The sequence below is a fragment of the Prosopis cineraria genome, unplaced genomic scaffold (genome assembly GCF_029017545.1).
Source record: "Prosopis cineraria cultivar Desert tree isolate PC_DT_omini unplaced genomic scaffold, ASM2901754v1 PC10, whole genome shotgun sequence".
Taxonomy (NCBI): domain Eukaryota; kingdom Viridiplantae; phylum Streptophyta; class Magnoliopsida; order Fabales; family Fabaceae; genus Prosopis; species Prosopis cineraria.
Window position 1 is genome coordinate 12,728,585 of NW_026555341.1, and position 24,940 is coordinate 12,753,524.

Genomic DNA, 24,940 nt, shown 5'->3' on the forward strand with positions numbered 1-24,940 from the left:
TCCTTACCATCACAAAGCCTGACTTAGCATGACTTTGTGTAACATCCTAAAAGTTTAACCTTGATTAATTAGGTTAAATGAGTATAATTAAGCAAATTAATGTGACATGTGGTTAGAGAGATTGTATTAGGTTGTGGTTTCAACCTTAAATTTAGGTCACTTGGACCTTAAAAAGGGAGGCAAACAAAAAAGTGTGGTTATATACCACATGCCATAGTGTGTGCAATGTGTGCCATGACACAATAGGCTAGAGAACATGAAGAGACCTCTTTGTATCACATGCTACGATGCATGTGGCATATGCCACAGTGCATGACTAAAATTTGATAGAAATAACCCGAGTTTTAGTTTGAGAAAGAGAGAGAAAACTTAAAATGAAAAAAAAAAGAGAAAAGAAGGGGCTTGACATTTGCTCTAATAGGGCTTGGAAATTTAAAGGTTTAAGATTGATTTGGAGCTAAAGAATATCAAGGTAAGTCTTTTTAGCTTTAATCTTCCTTGCTCTCCCTCTATTGACAGGTCTTGAGTTCGGGTTTGTATTGGAGAAGTGATTTTTGAAACTTTAAGTGCTCGTTTGGATTTTAGTTGGGTATAATAGATTATGAAAATAATTGATTAAATGATAGATTTTAATCATAATTGATTATGTTATAATGCAATGTATTTAAATACTATTTTTCTAAAATTAATTTTACAGAATTGATCAAATTAATTTTCCTCTACCAATTAATATTATATTTAAATTAGTTTTATAGCAAGTGTTAAGTAAAGGGTTGTGGTTGGCAGTAACTTATGTTAGTAACTTTTTTGAGGATCAAAAGTTTGAATTTTATTGAGAAAAAAAAAAGAGAAGAGAGTTTGCTTTTATTTTTATTAAATTTTGTGCCTTTCTTATATTTTTTTTACGCCTTTCTTTATAATTTTATCTAATGCTTTTTGATAGCTTTTTCATAGAAGCTCACAAATACAACTTAGCAAAAAAATCAGTTTTAACCCATTTAATCGATTGTCTCATTTTATTGCTATTTGGGTAATTTGCTTTTAAAAATCAATTTACTCATAGAAAATTGATTCCAGTGACAAACTAAACAAGCACTAAGGCTATAGGTCCAAATACATTAATTTAAATAGAGTTAATGTAAATTAATTGGACTATTTAAATCAAGAGTTGAAGGTTCAACTTGTTTTAGTAGTTAGCATTAATATCCGAAAATGTTGTATTAAATATGGGTTTGGAGATTGGTGGGAGACACTAATGGCCTTAAAAGATTTTAATGATGTTAATATGAGCTAAGGGAAGTTGTTAAACCCAATGGCTAAGCTCAAATGCAAGAGACTAAGGTTTTGGGTGTTTATAGATTTGAAATAGGGAGTTAGAATTGTGTAAAATGGTGATGTTAATAGTTTTGGATATGATTAAATATAGATTAACCATCCGTGTAATAATTTTGGCTTGAGATCAAGTTTTGGAAGCCATTGTTTGAGAGGTAAGCCTTTGATTGCTTAAAGATTTGAGATAATCAGAGAAAACTTATTCCTTTGGAATTACATGTTAATTGATATAAGTTTTTGAAATAATATTTATGTTAAACATAAAGAAAGATGCACCTCACATTCATTATCATATGTTATTTTGAAAAAGGAATAAATTGAGATTGTGGTGGTGATGTGTATGTTTTGATAAAATGATTATGACTCTGTAAATTGTCACATTTTTGTGAAATTCATGAATGTGACTTAGTAGAGATGAAGCTATGTACATGTGAATGTGTTGTTGTGGTTTGAACTCATGAAAGAATGGTTATGATATGATTGAAATATATGTGATGATATATAGGTAAATATGTTGAAATGATATTGTGAGAGATGAAAATCTGCTCATTAGGTTAGCTAAATGTATGTTATTGATTGATTGAACACATGAATGTGATTGACAGCATGCTTTGTGCATGAGCATGATTCATTATATGGTCATATTAGCAAGAGTTTGCCTATAGAGAGGAGTAGATAAATCCACATGGTATGGCTGCATTTTGATGTTCGAAAGCTAGCCTTATCCCACTATTTTTTAAGGGACTCAAACTTAGCTATCTCCACTTATTTGTCGAAAAAACTAGCTTAGGATTTACACACCTTAGAGATTTGAGAATGGGGAGACCATGGTTTAAGAGTGAGTGTATTGACCTTTGGTTGGGTTGATCCTTACAATGATGAGCTTTGATAGTTCATTCATATGAAATGAAAACTTTTTTTGATTTATAGCCCATGGTTTTAGTCGAAATGTATAAGGAGAATATAGTGTTAAAGTCAATCATGTATATTATCCCACATGTCACATGGTTGTTAAGTTTTTAGCAAGTTGTGATTATTGTGTTTGCTATTGTCACATGATTGTTAGTATTGTGGTAATGAGCAATGTGATGTAATTATGACAAAAAGTTTAGGGATCTATAATAAAATGCGAGCAAAATGCAAGGACTAAAAGTTATGTTAAAAAAAACTCACCCAAAATACCAAATGGACCCTTAGTGTGTGTTTAGATTACCTCCCAACTAAGGTTGGGGTGGTCTAAACCTCATTTAGGAGGTAAAAGGCTCATTAGTAGCATTAAAATTTTGTTTGGATAAAAAAGAGGTTGAACAGGCGGTGAGCTTAGAACATGTGTTTTGGTGAAAGCTGGGAGGAGTAGCCTTTTAATGAGTGTCAGGGGAGGAGCATTGGGATTCTTCTCTCTCCCTATATCTTAGTTAGTCTCCCTGTCTTCATAAATTGCAACGACAAGGTTCACAGTGCCAACTTCCTGGTGGCGAAGCACATTAGGGTCCTTTTTTGTCATACTTACCAATGTTTCACTTCTCGAAAAACTAATGGTACCAAGCTTACGCCAACTCACTTTCTTTGCCACCATTGTGCCATTGATTCACGCAAGCATCAACAAGATGAATAACGATTAGCATGATCATCATCATGATCTCTGTGATAGTCCTGATCACCATAAGGAGGAGGAGGATGTTGGAGATTCTAGTTCCACTATTGACTTTAGTTATGAAGATCACAATGATGAAGATGACAGAGAAAAGGAGGAGGAAGGAAAGAACTAGGTGGCTCCATGGTCTTGTGCTTCCACTTCGGTGTCATTGTCACCACTTGCGAGTTTTGCTTCAATTGGTTCTAGTTTAATCAGTGACATTGGAGTTTCAGTAAGAAGTTGCTAATGGCCTTTTCGATCTCCTCTATAGATAGAGCTGGGAATTCAAGCTGGCCGGGCCTATTCAGGCCAGCCTAAATAAGCCCGACTCCTCAAAAAGCCTAAATAGCTAAGCCTGGCTCGAATTCCTTCGGGCTTTGGGCAACTTGAATACCTGAATTTTATTTTTAAAATTATTTTTAATTAAATTTTTACTTTAAAATTAATTATTTTATTTACAAATTTGATACTTAAATAATGTATAAGACTCAAATATATGGTATTTTAATATAAAATGACGTAAAACTTAAATAATTAATTAACATTTATCATTTTTAATATATTTTATAAAAATAAAAAAATTTATTTGGGTATTTTGGTCAAGCCCATCAGGTTCGGGCTTGGCCTAAATTTTCTCATGCCTATTCGGGTAATAGGCCTGAACATAAAAATATCATAATTTTTTTAAGCCCGACCCTTACTTTTTTCAGGTGGGTTTGGGTAGCCTGTCGGGCTCGACCCGAATTACCGGCTCTATCCATATAGAACTATACATCTTGGTGGAAAGACCAGGTGGAAGGGAGGTCGGATTGGGGTGATGATGAGGGACTTTTCTTCTTGCACAGACATAAAAGCAAAGACGTGGTCGTGGAGAGTAGAGCTGGTAATTCAAACAGGTCAAGCTTATTCAAGTTAGGTTTAATTCGAGCCAGCTTATTTGAATTGGGCTTGAGGTATCCTGCCCTCTTAAAAAAGCTTATATAACCAAGTTTGGCCTTAACTTTTTTTGGCCGGGTTTAGGTTGGCTCATTGGATTTGGCCAAAATTGTCAATTCTATATGCATATAGAGTTGGAAATTATAGCAATCGAGTTTATTCGAGCCAGATTTAAAGTATCATACTCTCTTAAAAAAACTCATATAGCCAAACTTTGTTGTAACTTTTTTCAGGCGGGTTTGGGTTGGCCCGAATTATCAACTTTAGTGGAGAGGGAGTATTTTTTTTAACTTTATTTTTAAATAAAATTATAATTTAAATTTAAATTTTTGTAAAAAAATGTCTGGATAATCACAGAGTCTAATATTTTTCTCAAGAAATCAAATTAATCACAAAAATATATAATAAAATTTATGTCTTTTTTTTCATTATATATCTAAATTAATTTTTGAATTAAATCATTTAGATAAATTTTAATTTATTCAATTAACTTTTTTAAAAAATATATTTAAATATAAATCATGTTAAAATTATACCAATCTCAATTTGCTAATTTTAATTGAGTTTTAATTTCAATTATAAATTTGTTAATCACACGGGCTGCTGTGGTTCAAGGTTAAAAGAAAAAGAAGGCTCACACGCAACATCACATTACCAAAACCAAAAAAATAAAAAATAAAAAATAAAAAAATAAAAATAAAAAAAAATAAAAAAAAAAATTCAGCAGGACGGTCTGTGGCTTGGTGTGATCGGCGGCTTAGGGGAACCGAGCCATATCTGTGTTTGATGGATGGAGGAAGGCAGCGCAAAGGGGCGTCCCCTGGACCTTGACTGGAATAAACTCTTGCCTACCCACGATGACGGACCACCATCGCCTGTGGTCGTCATCAACACTTGTACCAAAACCATCGTTTCGATCACAGAACCCCAACGGACCTCCCATAGGGATGTCGATCCCCGCGCTGAAGACCTACGACTCCTAACCGATCACCAGCTTACAGATTCGTATAATAGTAAATTACGCACCTTCGAAAACACTGCTAAGAATTTGCCTGATAAAGGCGATAAACTTCGAGTCACCCTCAAGCACTATGAAGACGAGCTAAGTCGCAGAAGACGGAGACGCCTTGAGAAGGTCTGCTTACTTGATTTGTTTTTTCATTCTTGTCGTGATAACTGCCTGTTATTATGAAAGCTGCTCTCTGGGTGTCCGTTGTGTTGAGCCGAGAATGTATGAAACAGAAATGCAAAGCCAACAGAGCGGTGGGGTAAATTTGATTTGGATAAAAAAGTGTGTGTTGTAGTGTTCAACTGAGATAGCTGTTCCGTTGTATTTTTCCCCCTTGAAAAAAATATCTTTAATCTGCTTTCTGGGGCAAAGGTGCACTATCTATAGGCATTTTTTTTTTTTTTTTTGCTTTCGCACCTGTATCCTGAAGCGCCTGAGTATTCTAGATTCATTGTCCGCCCAGGCCACTTCAGACTAATCCAAACCCCCGCTTAGTTGGCCCTTTTTGAGGTGGTATTTGCTGGTACCGCTGGCGAAGCATGCTTTTGCTGGCTTCGCATGCTCAACTGCATTGTTGCATACCCTGAAACTCAAACTCAACACCCCAAGTTAAGCTGTCCAGGTCCCTACCAGTAGGACAGGCGCCCTTCGGTTATCTGTAGGCATTCTGGCGCACTACATTTTTTGCATTGGAAGTCCACTGTTTATATTGCATGTTTGCTACTGGTTTCATTTCATTCATTTGTTACGTAGAGAAAAAGGGAGGTGTACATGAACTTTCAAGTGAGAAAACAGCATGTCAGGCAATTACTTTGATCCCTTTGTAGAATTTTTAATGTATAATATAATTTTGTCGATTTTATTATACAGCTGTAAATAAGTATTAATCTATGCATGTAATTCAACCTGCTTTTTTTTTTTTTGGTGTCATAATTACTTATGCTTTAATGCTTTTTCCTCTGTAGAACAGGAAGTTGATGAGTGTGAGGAGTCCAGAACAGCTACAACCTCAACCATTATCGGTGAGGTTCTGGTATTGATCATGTGTCATCATGTGGCTAATTGAGAAACTTGATAGCAAAGATTTAAAAAACTGCATATGAGTTTTCCCTTTAGATTCATCTATTACAGGTTGTTTTAACTGTAAGCAAAATAATGATTTGCTGTTAGTCAAGCTTGTTAAATGCTGGCAATAGGGAAACTAAAGAAATTGCCTCTCAAAAAGTGGCTAACAGGGAACAAAGTTGATGGATAAGTCTTTTCAAAATTCTATTCCAAAAGGCACTTTTTTTTTATTGCATGAATTCTAAGGAATGAATTGCATTTGTTATTGCTTGTAAATAATGACTTGTATATTTTATCATATGTATTAATACATTGTGCCATGTTGACAAGGAATGGTATTTGTGGGTTGAGACATGGATTATATTATATTACTATTCTTTGGAAAAGGAAAGGGCAAGCATATTGATTTTGATGTCCCTTATGGGATCATTTTGTTATTTAGTGGATAGAGAGGATGAAAGGGGCAGTATCAGGTTATGAATGCGAGCATTGGACACTTTTGATGTTTTAAGCATGCTGCATGTTAAATCATCATACCTATCTGAGGAAACTGAATTATTTTGTAGATGTGTCTGATGGCTCGAGACAAGAGAATTTGCCATCTGAAGCACAGTCAAAATCCTCATTTGCATCTATTTTTTTTAAAAAAATTGAAGATGTAAGATCCTTTGCATCAGGCAACATCTTCTATGCTTCCTCTCTAACTTCCTGGCTGTTGCTTACCTAACTATAATTTGTTAAGCAGATTGATTGTGGGACACCCAATACATCCAAGAAAGAGTCACTTAGTAAGCATTGTGACAGTCAGAACACTAGAGACAACTTTGTACGGAAGGGACGAAAGAGAGAGCAATCATCTTCAAGACAATTTCCATATCAATGTCGCAGCAATCTTTCCAAATGTGATACCCCTAAAAATGATAAAAGGCGCAGAGTAACTTTCACTCGGTCTCTGCACGACATTGAGCAAGTGTCTGGATGCTTACCAGAAATGTGAGCAAAAATGCTTTGCTGATAGATTTTGTTCCTGTCTGTTATAATACTGACATTATTGTGGAATTTGGCACTGGTAGTTCACAGGGCAATTATGTTTTGTGACACAACTAATGCACTGCTCCCTCTCTGTACACCGATTACAAGTTCACTAGAGTCTTCCAGTGTGCATATGCTTGAATTGTTTAAAATTTTGCTCCTTGACAAGGATATCAATAAAAATAAAGCAAAATTGTGAAAATGATTCTACTTATATTTATTGGTTCATCAAATAAGTAATAATACTCACTTCACTGGTATTGGGTACCAGTTTTGTTCTCAACTCTACTAATTTCCAATTGTAATATGAGCTACACAAGGGGTGGGGATTGTGAGTACAAGGCTTTTCAAGTGAGAGGTGGAAGCAATTGCTCTTAAATCACAAATGCACAAATTGACAGATGCACGTCTAGGTTATTTGGGTATATCTTCCTTTATTGTTTTCTTGGTTAATCTTGATTATTGATTTGTGATATAAAGGTGGTTATTTCCTCCTTAGTTCTCACGCATGATCACTTCTCTCAGGCAAAGGTTAACTATAATCTTTTTTGCATGAAATTTTTACTAGGATTTCTTTTTCTGTACCCTTTTCCACTTGATCTGAAGTTGGGGCTAGCGTGTGTGTGTGCATGTGTCTTTGTTTTTGTTTCTAATCGGATTTTCTGAATGAAAGAATTCTTTATGTTGTTATTTCCCCACCTGCTAGGAAGGATGCACCTCAGGCAATTCGATTGGATGATTCAAGATCCAAGAAGGTACGTCTGTAGTATCTTTTATAACCCAAACTACAGCTGCTTACTGGTGAAGTAAGTGACAATTTGATTATTAGTGTTAACAATCTATCGATAACTGATATCTGACAAAACTTAAGCAGGGTCAGGCCATTGTTCTTGATGATGAGGATGAAACTTTTATTCTGGAGAAAGAATGTCAAGAAAAGAAACTTGATGAATGGTATGCAAATTTCGTCACTTTGATGTCTCCATCTAATCATTCTCATTTCAATTATAACATTTTTCCTATGAAATTTTAATGAATTTCATTCTCTCTTTTCAAGCCTGAATGAAGCTAAGATATATTATCCATCAAGGTACAACAAACTAATATTGCAGATGATTTGATTTCATTGTAATTTTTGTTTGATTTATTCTCTGTTGCATGACATTTTCATTGTTTTTGTGTGATGGCTCAGGGACGATCCAAAATGTGTTGAGATTTGCTACAGAGACATTGATTGCCTGGCTCCTGAAGGCTTTTTAACATCAACTATTATGAACTTCTACATTCGGTAGGCATGTTTGGGCCTCCCCTTTCAATTTTCTTATGTGTTCTGCTATTAATGAAATGATTCAAGGGTCTTCTCTTAATATCTCAATCTTTTGGGATGATTGCACTTATGTGGCATCTGACCAAGGGGTGAAGAATTTGATTCTTGTCACCTAATTCATCATTATTAACTTAATTAGCTAAAGTATACATAGTCCTTCACCTTTACACAACATTTCATTTTAGTCCCTTAACTTTGTAAAGTGTTTTATGACTTCTTTAACCCTAACACTGTTAGTTTTATCCCAACAAATTTTTATACTTAACTTTCAAATGTTGACAACACATTTTCAAATGTTGACATATTAAGTTTAATTTTTTCAAAATAACAATGATTGGTACAAAAATTAATTATTTGAAACTAACGATGATAGGATTAAAGGACTACAAAGATATTTTATAAAATTAAAGGACCAATTTGGAACCTTATATAAAGTTAAAGAACTAAAAGTATATTTTAACCAAATTAATTTTAGTATAGCTTGTTTCTTGTTCAAAAATCAAGCTCAAAGGACTTTCTCTAAGGAAGGCAATTTTAAGAGAGTTTAATAAAACTACTAATGTTTGAGAGGAAATGATCCATGACAACTATTCTAGCTGGTTGTAAGAGGAGCTCATAACTCTGACACTTTGTATCACTAGCCAAAGACAAAGGGTTAAAATTTGAAAACAAGAACTAGAATCAAGACTTTCTTGGTTGACATGACATTGAGTTTGTAATTAAAAAGGAGTAGCCACCATTTGCATGCATCTTTTATTTTTGGGTAAAGGGGCAAAAATACTCACAAAGTGGTCAACGATAGACGTTTAGTATCCTGAAGTGAGAAAAAAAGGCAAAAATACCCGTAACGTTACATAGATGGGTGCAAAAGTAACTAGATCATTCACTTTGACCTAATGCCATTAAATTCGATCATTAAATGTTGACTGCGCATGCCATGTGTCAGTCTTTGTTGACGTGGACCAGTAAAGGGGCAAAAATACTCACGAAGTCGTAAATGAGGAGCAAAAATACCTATAACGTTACCAGAGTTAGTGCAAAAGTACTAATCCATCTAATCCCTTAAATGTTGATTGTTTAGCTGACACTTAAGTAAAAATTAATTATTTTTTCACTGATGTAGACAAAAAATATTTCCAGATGAATTTTTACAAATGTTGATCAATCATCATATGAGTGTTCATAATATTATTTTAGTAGGTGTAATAGTGACCAATCTATTAAAATCAATGTTACATGATTTCTTTCCATCGCTACGTATCTCGCCCTCTTCCTTTCTCCTTCTTCACTCATTTTTCTTGTTTGTAAAACCTAAGATTCAACATAATGAGATAGGCTATACAAAATCGAAGATCGAGAATGAAGACATCTAGCTTTAGAACATTGTCACAACCTTAAGCAATTGCATTCATGAGAGGTTCAAAAATTTTCAAATTGTTTTTGTCACTGTTGCAAAGAAACAAGTGATTTAATTTGATATTCAATCAAAATGATATTTTCTCATATGATATTCATATAATGACTAATTAACCTTTAAAGAATTTTGTCTAGGAATATTTTTTATCCATATTGGCGAAAAAAATGGTTAACTTTTGTTTAGGTGTTAGTTAAACAGTCAATATTTAAGGGATCGAATGGATTGATACTTTTACATCAGTTTTGGTAATGTTATGGGTATTTTTGCTCTTGGCCTACGACATCATGGGTACTTTTGCTTTTTTATTAGTTCACGTTAGTAAAGACTGACATGTGACATGCATAGTCAGCATCTAACAGTCAAAGTTAACGACGTTAGGTCAAAATTAATGGTTTGGTCACTTTTGCACCTATTCATGTTATGTTATGAGTATTTTTGTCCTTTTCCTCAATTTAGGATATTGGGTGCCCGTGGCTAACCATTTTGTGGGTATTTTTGCCCCTTTACCTTTTATTTTTATGGTTAACAGTTTGCCATTTTATTTTATTTTCTTAAATATAAGGGTAGTATAACAATTATTTTTCATTTGACTCCTTTTTCCCCTCACGTTGAAATCAACATATTGATATCCAACATTTTTAGCATGTCCTTTTCCCCCTCCTTTTGCCTGCAAGAATGTCTTTGGTTTGAGTGGACTTTTCCTTTCATCTTAAAGTATCAGAATTATTTTAGACTGTAATTTTCTCTGCAATATATTTACGGCATATCATATTCAATTTTATGGGATAAAATATAGGTTATTTAGACGTGGCATTTTTCTTGATATATACATATATAAGTTGGAGTTTAATGGTGTTCAGCATATTGTATGCCTGCCAATTTGTTTGCTATGACTTCTTTTGTCACAATTTTTAATCTGCAACTGATTAACAGTTATTATTTATTACAATAAATGAATAAATTATGCTTTCTTCCTAGTGGGATACCCAAAGTACATGCACCTACCCTCTACTTTGAAGAATTACACTTCCTTCTCTTGAAATTAATAGATGCATTGTATTAACCTCCTTTGCAACCAAGAATAAGCTGCAATAGCACAGTTTAGACCAAAATACCTTAATAGTTATCACTTGTGTGATATAACAAGTAGCAAGTTTTACATTGCATTTGACCAGCATCAATTAGTTATTTTTGAAATTTAGAATAAATTAAACTTAGGGTTTTTTCAAATGACATTAGTATTTAAAAGGTATAGGAAATTCATTTTTGTAAAAGTTATATCTTTAGTAAAAGAAATTAAATATTTTTTAGGGTATTTGGGTTATCTTTTAGCTTTACATGATTTTTGTGTATATTTTTTGGGAAAATAACAATTATAGACCCAACAGGATGATTAATTATAATTATAGAACTCCAATTAACGAAATCTCTTGGAAGGACCATGGTTTTTGTCTGCAATTAAAAAACAAATAAGCTGACAAGATTGCCTTTATGACCAAAGGTAGCTAGCCCACTTGCAAAAACTAGATAACCCACTAATGGGGTTGTCTCCAAGTTCCCAAGTTTTGGAGAGGCACAAGCTTAATTTTAATCCCAACTATTGATTATTGAAATTGCATTAAATCAATTATGAATTGAGGGTAACCTACGTGTGAAAATCAGGTAACCCGTAACCTCACTTGGAAATTAGGTTTTCTCCTAGTTTCCAAGTTTTGGAGAGGCCCAAATTTTCTTTTAATCTAGACTATTGACTATTGAAATCACATAACATCAAATGTTAATTCTAGGTAACTCGCTTGTGAAAACCAAGTAACTCACTTAGAAATAAGGTTGTCTCCAAGTTTTCTCTTAGTACCAACTATTGACTATTGAAATCGCATAACATCAGTTTTGAATCCCAAGTAACCTACTTGGAAACAAGGTTGTCTTCTAGTTTTTTAAGTTTTGGAGAAGCCAAGTTTTGTTTTAATCCCAACAGTTGTGAAATCGCATAACATTACTTGTGAATTCGTGATAACCCACTTTTGAAAATCAAGTAATCCACTTGGAAATGGCGATGGTTCTCCAGCGAAGGGTATTTTTGTCAATCCTTAATATTTTTAATTACAACAAAGGACCAAGGTCTTTTATTTGAATTTGAATAATCTGAGGTCCTTAAATGCAGTAAATGTTTTTATAGGGTCATGAATTGTCATTTTCATGATTTTTATATGGAGGAGATAATTGTATAAATTGGCCAAGAAACGGAGGAGTTATTTGTCCTAGTTACCATTATCATGTGATTACTGCTTTACTTGTCATTTTAAGCTTTGTTAATCATGCATGCTTGTAAATAGTGATTCTTCATTTTCAGCTTTCTTTTTTCTAAGCCGAAAATGTATGACTTGTTTTTATTTGACTAGATACCTGCAACAACAAGCGTCTGTAACAGATAGATCAATATCTGACTATCATTTTTTCAACACATATTTCTACAAGAAGCTTAAAGAGGCTGTTTCCTACAAGGTAGTTAATTTTCTTCTTGCTGGCATAATGTGGTTATGTGCTTGTGCATTAACCCCCTGTTTGGATAGAAAGAAATGATGGAAGGAAAGAAAACTAGGAGAGAAAATAGGAGAGGAAATACATTAAGGAGAGAAAACTGGAGGGAAGAAAAAGCAGTGGGGAAAATAAGGTGTGGATCCACCTACTTCCTTCAAAAAAAAAATAATAATAAAAAAAAAATTCTCTCCACATAGGGAGAGATTTTGAGAAGAAAACTATTATTCTTTCCTTACCCCTCCCTCTTGACCTCTTCTGTCTCACTCAACCTCGTCTTATTAGTTCTAATCCACCTTGTCTTGCCTTTGAACTCCACCTACAATATCACAAAGACCTGGTTCTATTTATCCACCAGCCATATGACAATAATTCATCCAGGCATGTATCACCAGCGGCTTGTTCTGTATATCACAATTTCTCTTGTTGAAAATAATCCTTTTTTATTTTAAATAGAAAAATATATTGTTACCAGATTATTTGATTTTAAAATAGAAAAAGCACATTGATCTTTTTGCCAAAAAACTTGATTTTAAAATATTTCGATGGTGTTAATTTTTATATGGTATTTACCTTAAGTTTATTTGATAGAGATTATGACATGAGACCTTATAGATCATGATATAGGGGTATTATTGTCATTGTAACATTTGCCTATTTTCTTTGCTCCACGTTTTCTCTTGCTCATCCAAATACAAGGAGTGATTTTTACCAAAAAAGGAAATTACAAGGAGTGATAACATTATCACTCCTCTCGATTTTCTCTCCTCCCAACTTTCCTCCCATCCGAAAAGGCCGTAAGAGTTTCTTGTTTTAGTGAGTGGGCTAACTTTTTCTGATAAAATTGAGTTGTTCCATTTAAAAGACTTTAAAGCTTCTTGCTGTTTGATTGTCTGCAGTACTTGTTGATGAGTAGGTGCAATGACTCATTATCTTTGACTTAATTTCTATCAATTATTATTTTGCTTGGAACATTCTTGGTGTCCTTAGGCACCAGGAAAATAGTCGTTTACATAGAAATATCATCATATTGCAGTTTTGTAGCAGGTTTCTTATCTCTCTCTCTGTTTTTTTTTAAACACTTGGGGCATAGTTATTTTAAGACTGAACTTTTGAAATTTGACAGAGTTGAAGTGGGATAAGGAATACACTGGACATGTGTTTAAAAGGAGTAGGGTGAAACTAGAAAGTGGATGCAAAGCAAAATAAGTTTTAAAAATAGAAAGTGGGCAATGGCATGTTAACAAGGAATTTAAGTTTGGGGTAGAAATGGAAGTTGCAGTACTCTCATCTCAGGGAGTTATCGATAGCAGAAATAAATTTTGTCATTGGATTTAATTTCTTCCTGTTTCCTTTTTCTCTGGCTTTTATTCAGTGCATGCTTAACGCACATTTCATTGGAATATCCAGCGGAGTGACAGAGACACATTCTTTGCAAAGTTTAGACGGTGGTGGAAGGGCACAAATATTTTTCAGAAGGCATATATTCTAATTCCGATTCATGAGGAGTAAGATTTTTCATTAGTATTGGAGTATTGGAGTTTTGTTATATATTTATGAATGATAGAAAGTTTCCTTGTTCTTTTGAGTTAGATTATTATGGGGAATGCCTGTCACATGATAATACATTCTCTTAACAATTCTTGAGGTATGTCGGATCCTCTTCATCTTAAGATGAGGAGAAGACTCAATGGGAAAGTTGAATTTCCCATTAAAAACCTGGGGGAATAGGAGGTACTTCATTGATTTTCTTTAATTGATTTCTTATTTGAAGTTAGGTAATAATTTGAATCAAATGATGAGTAACCATTTGATTATAGTGGGGATTTTAAGTTGCTATTTATGGAAATCTGTTTCCCTAGTTTTGCATCTTTGTGATGCACAGCTCATAATTTTTTTGGGATGTTCCTCTTGTGGATGCTAAAAGGCGATGCTTTGTTCTGATTTTTGTTCCCATTGAGAATGGGCTTGCTGCCACTAGTAGGCCCGTCTCAATGTTTACCGTAACTTTCCTTTCTTATTTCTCTGTTAATATCTTCTATTATCACGGCTTTATTATTCATATTTTTATGAGAGATTAAGGGACTTGATCAGATTTATTCTCTCCCTCATGTACTATATATCTAATTGATTATAGTGAATAAAAATCAGAGCTTTTGCTGCTCAAATTACTTCAGTTCCTTTTGGTTTTTTTATTTTCTGTCTCCTATTCTTCTGTTGGTGACCTCACGTAGGGCCTGTTTGGTATCTTGGAAACGTCTTTGATGGAAATGGAGATAGAGATGGATATAAAAATGGAAATGGAAATGAGGGTGGATGTGGGTTTTAAAAGCATGTTTGGTATGTAAATGGAGTTATGATATATTTTTTATGTATGTATTTATACAATCAATTTACCAAAATATCCTTGTCAATTTTTCTTTTTAAAAAAATTCTTTGCCCTCTGCAATCTGCATCCATTTTCTTGGCACCCAAACCTATGGCCATCCCAACACTCAACAAGCCACTCATGATCCTAGGAAGTATAAGCATCCGAAACCTTTGAATCTAGATGAAACACAGTAGATAAGATGAAGAAGAAGCTGGAGAAGTTGAAGATGAAGAAGGATCATAGATCTGGAGAAATTGAAGTAGTAGAGAAGAAGACGAAGCTGGAGAAGTTGAAGATGAAGAAGAATCATAGATCTGGAGAAATTGAAGTAGTAGAGAAGAAGACGAAGCTGGAGATCTGTGAAAAGGAGAAGTCAAACATGAGGAAGAATCAAAGATTTGGAGAAATCGAAGTGGAGAAGAAGAAGAAGCTGGAGATTTGTAAAAAGGAGAAGGTGATAAAATCACAAAGACGAAGAAGAAACCAGCAGAATTCGCGGAGAGGAAGTGGTGAAGAAGACAAAGATGGTGGTTGAGTGCCGTCGCATCCTTGCCGTCACCATTGTTCTGAAAATTCTTGCAGATGCCAATAATGTGGTCTTCTGGACTGCTATGATTCTGGATTTGTGCTAGAGAATGATTATATTTCTGCATTGAAGTTTTCCAAATATATGAGAGAATCAGGAGAGGAGATAAATACTATACTGTGTTGCCACTGTACTTGCTAGGGATGATTGAAGAGGAAACTGTCCAAGCTACCTTGAACAATATGTATGCAAAAATAGGAGAAGTTGGACTCAAGTGTGTTTGGGATTCAAACAAGAGAGCTTGTGAATAAGTTTGCTTTGGACCCTCTTGCCTTTTTCCAGAAATTCTCAAATTCGGTGGTGAAGATGGGGAATATTCTGAATCCAAAAAGCTTTGTTAATGGAGAAGTCAAGAAGAATTGCAGATTTCTTAACTCTTGGAATTTGATAGAGCTTTGCTCTATGTTAATTACTTTCAACAGAACTTAAATGCAAGAAGGAAATAAATGAGGGAAATTCCAAGGGTTTTGATATTAAGACTTAGAAACCGAATCAGTGTTACAAAAGAGAAGCTCACTTATTCTGGCCAAAACCCTATTCCTTATGGATGAAAATTACAACAAAAGAAATAACACAGCAATAAGAACACAGCCTCTCACTGGTGTTTGAGAGACCAGCACTCTCCTTCCTTCTGATTAGCTTATCGCAACATTCTTCAGTGCTCCCCCAAAACAGCAACAACAAAATAAGGAAGCAAAAAAGGTGACCAACGTATCTAGACTGAATCTAAGCCACCTTACCATACATCATGACTTAATCCTTAATTTCTGGACCCTAAGGATATTAACTTTGATCCATTGGGTATTTCTTTTCTATACCCACCTGCCCCCTAGATCTCCTCTTATAAGTCTGACCATATTTCAAGGTTACATCATTACCCTCCTCTGAGAGTTTCACCTTGTCCTCAAGGGGGAAATCTGGAAATTGTTGGGAGGTGGTGTCAACCGTCTCCCATGAGTTCTCAAACTAGGGCAAGTCTTTCCATTTCACTAAAACCTCCATCTGGCCTGTCATAAGCTTCCGAACTTTGCATATGTCTTGAGGTTGCACCTGTAACTCTAATTCTGCAGAAAGGGCTGGTGGTATTGTGGGAGTGACAATAGCTGAACAAACTAAATTTTTGAGTTGAGAAATGTGGAAAACTGGATGCATGCGAGCTGTAGGAGGGAGTTCCAGCTTGTATGCAACTTTCCCGACTTGCTCTATGACTTTAAATGGTCCATAGAAATGCGGGCTGAGCTTCTCATTGAGCCTTTTAGCTAAGGATCTCAACTTGTAGGGTTTGAGCTTGACATAAACCAAATCACCAATGTCCAGTTGCACATCCCTTCTGTGTTTGTTTGCTTGCTTCTTCATCCTTTCTTGTGCCAAAGTGAGGTTGTCCTTTAAGATGGCGATAATGCAATTTCGAGATTGAATCTGTTCGTTGACAGCTTCAATACCTGATGGTTCATCATTCATTTCAAAGAAAGAAGGAGGGTCTCTCCCATACACCGCTTTAAAAGGTGTCATGCCGGCAGCTCCATGATGAGAGGTGTTGTACTAATACTCTGTCCAAGATGACCATTGCACCCATTGAGTTGGTTTCTCATTGGTGAAGCAACACAAATAAGTTTCCAAGCCCCGATTCAAAACTTTTGTTTGGCTGTTGGATTCTAGGTGGTAAGCGGAGCTAAGACAAAGTTGGGTGCCGGCTTGCTTAAACAATTCTTTCCAAAATTGGCTAACAAACACCCTATCTCTATCTGATGCAATGGTTTTTGCTTTTTGGAAACCCATGCAATTTTACAATTTCATTAACAAATCTGTCAGCTACTTCTTTTGCTGTAAATGGGTGTGCCAAAGCCAAGAAGTGGGCATATTTTGTCAATCTATCAACAACAACAAGAATGACATCATACCTTTTGGATTTTGAAGTCCCGTGATGAATTCCATGCTAATATCCTCCCAAACTTGTTGAGGAATTGGCAAGGGTTGCAACAGTCCAGCCATGGTCAAAGCTTGATACTTATTCTTTTGGCACACGTCATTATGAGAAACATACAGTTGTATATCTTTTTTCATGCCCTCCCAATACACCACAGTAGAGAGCCTCTTATAAGTGAGCAAACAACCCGAATGACCCCCTGTTGGTAAATCATGAAATTCCTTTATTAGTAGGGGAATTCTAGTAGACTTCTTTGGTAGCACCAGTTGTCCCTTGTAGTGTAAACAACCCTTCACCAGGCTGTACCCCTCTAAACTCCCGGGTCTGGTGATGACTTGTTGCATTATATTATTCAACTTGGGATCGACTTGCACTTCTTTCTCTCACTCTTCAAGGTCATCGTGTTGCCACAGGAAAAATGCATGCAGCTCTAGGTTTTCTTCTTTTCTTGAGAGTGCATCGACTGCACGATTTTCCTTGCTTGGCTTGTAGACTATCTCAAACTTGAATCCCATCAGTTTGGTGACCTAGTGCTGCTGACTCTCCTTGACAATTCTCTGCTCCAGCAAATACTTCAAGGCTTTTTGATCTGTTCAGATGACAAATTTCTGCCCCCATAGGTAATGCCGCCATTTTTTGATGGCCATAACAATGGCCATAAGTTCCCTCTCATAAACGGAGCATTGTTGAGCCTGATTAGAGTTTTTGACTGTAAAATGCCACTGGGTGGCCATTTTGCATCAGCACTGCTCCTATTCCAGACCCGGAAGCGTCTGTTTCCAACTCAAATAGGGCAGAAAAATCAGGCATGGCTAGTACTGGGAGAGAAGTCATGGCTGTCTTGAGGTTTTGGAATGCCTCTTCAGCTTCTGGAGTCCATTTAAATGCATCTTTTTTGAGTAAATTAGTGAGAGGACTGGCTATTTTCCCATAATTCTTGACAAATCGTCTATAATACCCCATCAACCCTAGGAAAGCTCTTAAGGATTTCACATTCTTGGATTTAGGCCACTGCACCATACTCTCAATTTTGTTGGGATTTGCTTGCACCCCCTCCTTAGAAATAATATGCCCAAGTTATTGAATTCTTGGTTGGGCAAAAGTGCATTTCTTAAGGTTGATCACTAGCTGATTTTCTTTCAGAATAGACAAAACAACTTTCAAATGTTTCAAGTGAGTTGTTAAGTCATGGCTGTAAATAAGTATATCATCAAAAGACACAAGCACAAATTTTCGTAGATGCTCACTAAATATCTCATTCATTAAAGATTGGAAGGTGGAAGGAGCATTGGTTAGACCAAAGGGCATTACCTTGAATTCATAATGTTCCTCATGGGTTCTAAATGCTGTTTTCGGGTTCATCTCCAGCCATAATTATGATCTGATGATATCCAGATTTCAAATCCAGCTTGGTGAATATGGCAGCTCCTTTTAATTCATCCAACAATTCATTAATAGCTGGTATGGGAAACTTATCTGGCACCGTGATTTTATTCAAGGCTCTATAATCCACACAGAATCTCCAACTCCCATCTTTTTTTTTTTTGACTAACAAGACTGGGCTAGAGTAGGGACTTTGACTGGGCTGAATGATACCTGCCTTCAATATATCTTTCACCATTTTCTTGATTTCATTTTTTTGAGCATGAGGGTACCGGTAAGGTCTTATGTTAGGGGGCTACTCTCCAGGTTTGATGGCTATTGCATGATCATGAGAACGAGTTGGTGGTAACCCTTCAAAGGGTTGGCAAACTGCAGAGAATTGATCTAGGAGGTTCTGAATTTTAGGTGCCAAATCTAGAGTTACAGGTGTTGCTTCTTCAGTTCTTATCCCATTATATTCAACCATGTACCCTTCTCCCTTCTTCTGAATGGATCACATAAGTGATTTAAAGGAAACCAAAGTCTTGGTTAAAGTTGGATCACCTTGTAAACATACCTTGTTACTCTTCTTACCAATCTTCATAGTCAATTGCCCCCAATTTACCCTTACTTCTCCCAATGATTTTAACCACTCGACACCTAGAACGGCATCCATGCCACTGAGTGGAAAAGGATAGAAAGTTTAAATAATGTTCAAACCTTGTACTTGCAGCTTGAGGTCACTATAGCGTTGTTTCCCTCTAGAACTGAACCCATCCCCAACAGTGATCGAATAAACAGCAATTTCCTCTACTGGAATTTTGGCTCTACTAATTAAGTCTTCAGCGATAAAGTTATGAGTGGCCCCACTATCAATTAAGATCACAATTTCAGCCTTTTCTAGTTCCCCACGCACCTTTATCGTATGATTTCTTCCAAACCTAACAATGGAGTTTAGTGATAACTCCATCTTAGTAGTGTCGTCTTCCACCCCTTCACTATCCTCAATTTCCACTGGTTCATGGTTTTTGGCCCCCTTTTCAGTTTCTAATTCCAGCAACATAACTTGCATATTTTTATTCTTGTAGACGTGATTAGGCCCGAATTTCTCAGCACATTTGAAGCACAAGCCATGCTCTCGTCGTCTAGCCAGTTCCGCATTAGAGAGTCGTTGAGTTTGTCCTCCCAGTCGAGTCGACGCTGGTCTAGACGCGTTACTTCCCATTCTTGAGTCAGTTGTCTTTGTCTCTGTTCGTTTCTGGGCTCCCGAATTCACAGGCATTAGAGGAGTGTGCGTGTATTTTTTGGGCTCAAGTACATGGGTTACCCTTGTGTAAGAGGTTTGGGTTGAATCATTGCTAGGCCCACTTGGAAGATGTTAGGCCCGTGAAGCATGTGAGTCTTGGCCACTGTCATTAGCTTCAATTTGGCTCGGATTTCCAGCTTCAACCCAGTTCTGAATGCTCCAACCAAGCAAGCCTCCGACGTATCACTCACCATGGCTGATACTTGCTCAAACTCTTCCACGTATTCATGTGTAGAGCCTTCTTGCTTCATGGCTAGCATCATCTCGTACTGGTCCCCCATTTGTGATGGATGAAACCGGTGCAATAGCTCCCTTTTAAACTTAGACCACATTCGGACAGGGGCTCTGGTTTTGACCTATTGATAACAGTTCAGAGCTTTTCCTTCCAAACAGGCGATTGCTGCATCTATTTGTTTTGTTTCGCCACTGGGTTAATTCTAAAGTACCTCTCCACTCGAAATAGCCAGCCAATGGGGTCCTCCCCATTGAAAATAGGTAACTCAAGTTTTTTGTACTTCCCTCCCTCTTTCTCATGGTTTCTTGTACTTCCAACAGTTTCCTCATGGCTGGGTTGCTCTTGTTCGTGGTTGTCAGGCGCCTGTTTCTGCTTTTCCATTGATTGATCCAATGTTCCTTGCATCTTCTGCATCATGTCTTTCATTAAGGTCATGTCTTTTGACAAAACTCCTATTGTCTCCTTTAGCTCTTGTACACCAGGTCAGCATAATGTACTCCCTCTGCCATGTCTTCCACTTAATTGGTCCTTGGTCCAAGGATTGCACTGCTCTGATACCAATTGATAGAGCTTTGCTCTATATTAATTACTTTCAATAGAACTTAAATGCAAGAAGGAAATAAATGAGGGAAATTCTGAGGTTTTTGATATTGAGACTTAGAAACCGAATCAGTGTTACAAAAGAGAAGCTCACTGATTTTTTGCCAAAACCTTATTCCTTATGGATGAAAATTACAACAAAAGAAATAACACAGCAATGAGAACACAGCCTTTCATTAGTGTTTGAGAGACCAGCACTCCTTCCTTCTGACTAGCTTATCACAACATTCTTCAGTGCTCCCCTAAAACAGCAACAACAAAATAAGGAAGCAAAAAAGGTGACTAATGTATCTAGACTGAATCTAAGCCACCTTACCATACATCATGACTTAATCCTTAATTTCTGGACCCTAAGGATATTAACTTTGATCCATTGGGTATTTCTTTTCTACACCCACCTGCCCCCTAGATCTCCTCTTATAAGTCTGACCATATCTCAAGGTTACATTAGAATTGAAGTTAATTTTTATGAGATTGGTTTGTGTTTTGTTTGATTAATAAACATAGAGAAAATTTTTTTTTATGTTATTTCTATCATTGTCATTCGCTTTCTCCTTGACTAATCGTGTTAGATGTAAAGAGAGTGGCAGCTTGTGCTCTCTTCTCCACTAATTGATAGCAAATAATCAGATAGGGTTAGGGTTTTCAATCGGGGACTTGTGCTATTTGATTGATTGAAGGGGCAAAACTATTCAAAAATTTCATAACTGAGGTTATTTTTGTTTGAAAAAAATGCACTTCCATAGACCCATCTCATTTTCATAGGCCTCACTGTGGAACCCAATTCACCCTATTATGATTCATTTCATTTCAAGGTGGAAGTCTAGTTCATGCAAACCAAACAGGTAAAAATATGAATTGCAATTCCATTTCTAGCACACCAAATGGGGCTTTAGTGGATAAGGCTTATTGTTGTCGTTGGAGCCTAGCGAATGTCTGTTTTCCTTGTTTTAATTTTTAACCCTTTGTCCCCCTCGTGCTTAAAGATATTCTTTGCATCTTGTATAAAAAAGGTTATTTGATATCAAAGAGTTTGCAAGAAGTGTAAAATAAGGGTGTGAGTAATTTAAATTAAAAGTTTTGGTGGTTATGTTTCCTTTGCTTTTGAGAGTCTTAATGGCACTAATTTATGATTGAGACTTTTGTGCTTTTGAGGGATCTTGATGTGTGTATATATACAAGCTTTCTGCTTATTATATGTTCCCTAAAACATATAATAAGCAGAAAGCTTGTTAAAAAAAAAAAAAGCATCATTGTTATAATTTGTATGATGTCCCCTGGTTTTTTTTTTTTTTTTTTTTTTAATGTCTGTTACTTATTTATGTTCATCCTTGCAGTCTTCACTGGAGTTTGGTCATTATTTCTTTCCCAGAGAAAAAAGATGAATCTGGGCCAATCATACTTCATTTAGATTCTCTGAGTCTTCACTCTAGTAGATCCGTTTTTGAGAACGTAAAAAGGTGAGACAGGAGATCTCTATAGTTTATACCATTATTTATATGTTCTGCCTCTGGTCCTTAGTTCTTAAATAATCTTTCCTGCAAGGACATGTTACAGTATCATTATTCTTTGTTGGTTCTTATTTTTTATTTTTATTTTTTTATTGTTGTTAAATGGGAGAGTGGACTCAAATCAATATCAGTATTCAGTATAATCATTGCAATCAGAAGAATGTTTGGCATACAGCTTGTTAGGAGGTATTGGAAATTGGCAAATATCTTATATTTGTACCAGTGGAAACTAAGAGACGTGAGTTAATTGTTGAATATTGATGTTCAAATAACACTAATGTTCAGAACGCAAGATGAATAAAATCTCTTGAGAGATAAGGGAACTAATAACATTGATAACAGAAAATAAAAATCAGATCTTAATGTATCCTTTTTGGATAACAATGGACCTAAAAACCTAAGGGATGAGAATGAATCTTTTGTAAGACTCAAGGTTCTAAAAGTTGCTTCTTGCCTGTCATTTTGTAAGGCGTGTCACATGTGGCAGCATTATGTTTTGAAAATCATTAGAGATTTCTTTATATATTTCGATGATGAAAGTCTTGGACATTGTTCAACTTGATGATGTAGTTGCTTGTATCTATCTTTTGGAGGAAAGTTCTAGTGACACAACTTGTTCGTCCCTGTTATCCCATCATCATCTTTTGATTAGCTGCTTTTTTTCACATTTATCTTTGATGTGAGTAACAAACCAAGGATTATGTAAAATTATCACATGCAGTTTTTTAAAAGAAGAATGGAAATATGTGGACCGAGAATATGTGCCCTCAGATATTCCAATAGCTGACAAGATATGGAAGTATCTTCCACGTAGAATTGAAGATAAAATACTTGAGGTAATTTTTTGTTCACATTGTGTATAGGTTTGTACTTTAGGCTTGTCCATATCACCAAAATAGCATAAACTACTTGAGATTACCATGATCTTAACATGCTCTTCAATGTTCTTATTACTTCTAGATGTGAGATTTCTACTCTCCAACTCCAACAGTACCCCACCCCCTACCCAAAAAAAAAAAAATGTAACTAGACTTGCTTTTTCTAGCTTAGTCCATTTATTATTTGGGCCCAATTATATTTTACTTAAACTCGTGTTTTTGGAGCCTCAGAGGCCATAGGTTAAAACATTCTTCTTTATCACCTAGGCCTGTACAATTGAACCTCAGGCCTTTGGTCCAATATTTTTTTAGGATCTCAGATCTTCTTGTGGTTAGGCTCCCCTCCCCCCTCCCCTTCTTTGACACAATATTACGTTCTTAGCTTGTGCATGGGCCTGGCCTTCGGCTTGTTCATATCACTAAAATAGCCTGATCTAGTTGATTGAGATTACTACAAGATTACCACAAGCTTATATGGCTTTCATATGTATGCATATATATATATATATATATATTTTATTACGTTCAGATTTTAAATATTAGATGTGGCACTTATTATCCAACATTTTTGTATTTGGCATGCACTAGGGTGAAGGAATCCGTTTTTTCAAATTCCAATGCTTGAAAGTCAAGATATGTAGTATTTGTTATATCCCAATAATTATTTCACAATTGCAATTATTTTTTTTTATTAATACTTTTTATTTAGGGAGATTAGTGACATTTCACATGTAAAATAACTCATTCATCTTTCCATTCCATTCCATTCTCAATACTGAATGAACCCTGAATGATGGCTTCGAGCAGCGTGTCTTCCAAGCCATAAAGGCTTTGTCTCGATAGGTCAACTGCATCCACAATTCCAGCTCATTTGAGTTAATTATTGAAATTTGACGCTTGGCATGCACTCTTTTTAGTTTTCATCATGATTTTTTTTTTCTTTAAATATTGCCAAGATCTGGGTTAATGTTTGCGTGCATTTGCCTATTTGCTTTTGCACCAGGTTCCCCAACAGAAAAACGAATATGACTGTGGTCTTTTTGTGCTGTACTTCATTAAGCGTTTCATAGAAGAGGCTCCTGAACGATTGAAGAAGAAAGATTTAAACATGGTAATGGATGTAGATGTTTCTTTTGTATGAAGACCTTTTAAGCAATGGACGTTTTTGGCTGATACATTTCAATTTGCAGTTTGGCAAGAAGTGGTTTAAGCCTGAAGAGGCATCCAGTTTGAGGGTGAAAATTCGTAATTTGCTCAAAGAAGAATTCCAAAATTCATGCAAAAACATGTCATCTGCTGTCACTCCCCCTGAATGTGTCAAGACAGACAAGGATTCTTGACCCACTTTGGGATCATGCATTGCAATCCTCATGTCACTGGATGAACAATCTGTGCATAGCTTACGCTGTTGTTTATTTGGTGTACGGACAACAATTGTTTTGCAGGGAGTCTGTAGGAATCAGGGTATCCGATGGCCTTGCAAGGAAAACAAAGGTTGCTGATAAAATACAGCCAACTTGGCCAGTTTCTGACCCTTTGGTAAGGAAATATTTAGATACCAAATATGACAATGTGTACAGTAAGAAACAGTAGAAAGCTGAGCTCTATTTATTATGTCAATTTCTTAGTTTAGTCATGCTGGTCTGGTCGCTGAGAATTCACACAATCGCAATATTATTCAACCACCCTTATCCATATGCGCTCCATTTCTTGTTTATCTGGTGGATGAGAATTTTTGGCGCTTTGTTATTTCAATCAGCTTCTACTGCTTCTAATAGCTCATCCCAACTTGTCACGCTCAACAGTGGCGGTATTAGGATATTTTCTTTGGGAGGCGGTATTATTGTCAAGTGGATACTTTAAAATTAAAAT

At 35.8% G+C, this 24,940-nt stretch overlaps 1 protein-coding gene across 2 annotated transcripts; it reads left to right on the top strand.

Moving 5' to 3' along the window:
* Positions 1-4,638: 4,638 nt before the first annotated feature.
* On the top strand, positions 4,639-24,763 carry LOC129284380 (ubiquitin-like-specific protease 1D). 2 transcript variants are annotated; one of them, XM_054919840.1, is made up of 14 exons: positions 4,639-5,039; positions 5,884-5,935; positions 6,545-6,636; positions 6,724-6,971; positions 7,717-7,765; positions 7,885-7,964; positions 8,068-8,100; positions 8,203-8,298; positions 12,157-12,259; positions 13,703-13,800; positions 22,017-22,139; positions 22,912-23,026; positions 24,072-24,179; positions 24,259-24,763. In XM_054919840.1, exons 1-14 carry the CDS (start codon positions 4,695-4,697, stop codon positions 24,406-24,408), a joined length of 1,692 nt encoding a protein of 563 aa, XP_054775815.1. In that variant the 5' UTR covers positions 4,639-4,694; the 3' UTR covers positions 24,409-24,763. The 2 variants fall into 2 exon arrangements, with proteins under 2 accessions (XP_054775815.1, XP_054775816.1); XM_054919841.1 differs by lacking the exon at positions 6,545-6,636 and having other exon boundaries at positions 5,879-5,935.
* The last annotated feature ends 177 nt before the right edge of the window (positions 24,764-24,940 follow it).

Coding starts and splice junctions, on each gene's coding strand:
- LOC129284380 (XM_054919840.1), top strand. CDS start 4,695: ATGGAGGAAGGCAGCGCAAAGGGGCGTCCCCTGGACCTTGACTGGAAT. Junction 7,766..7,884: donor ATGATTCAAGATCCAAGAAG/GTACGTCTGTAG, acceptor AAACTTAAGCAG/GGTCAGGCCATTGTTCTTGA. Junction 8,299..12,156: donor ATTATGAACTTCTACATTCG/GTAGGCATGTTT, acceptor TTATTTGACTAG/ATACCTGCAACAACAAGCGT.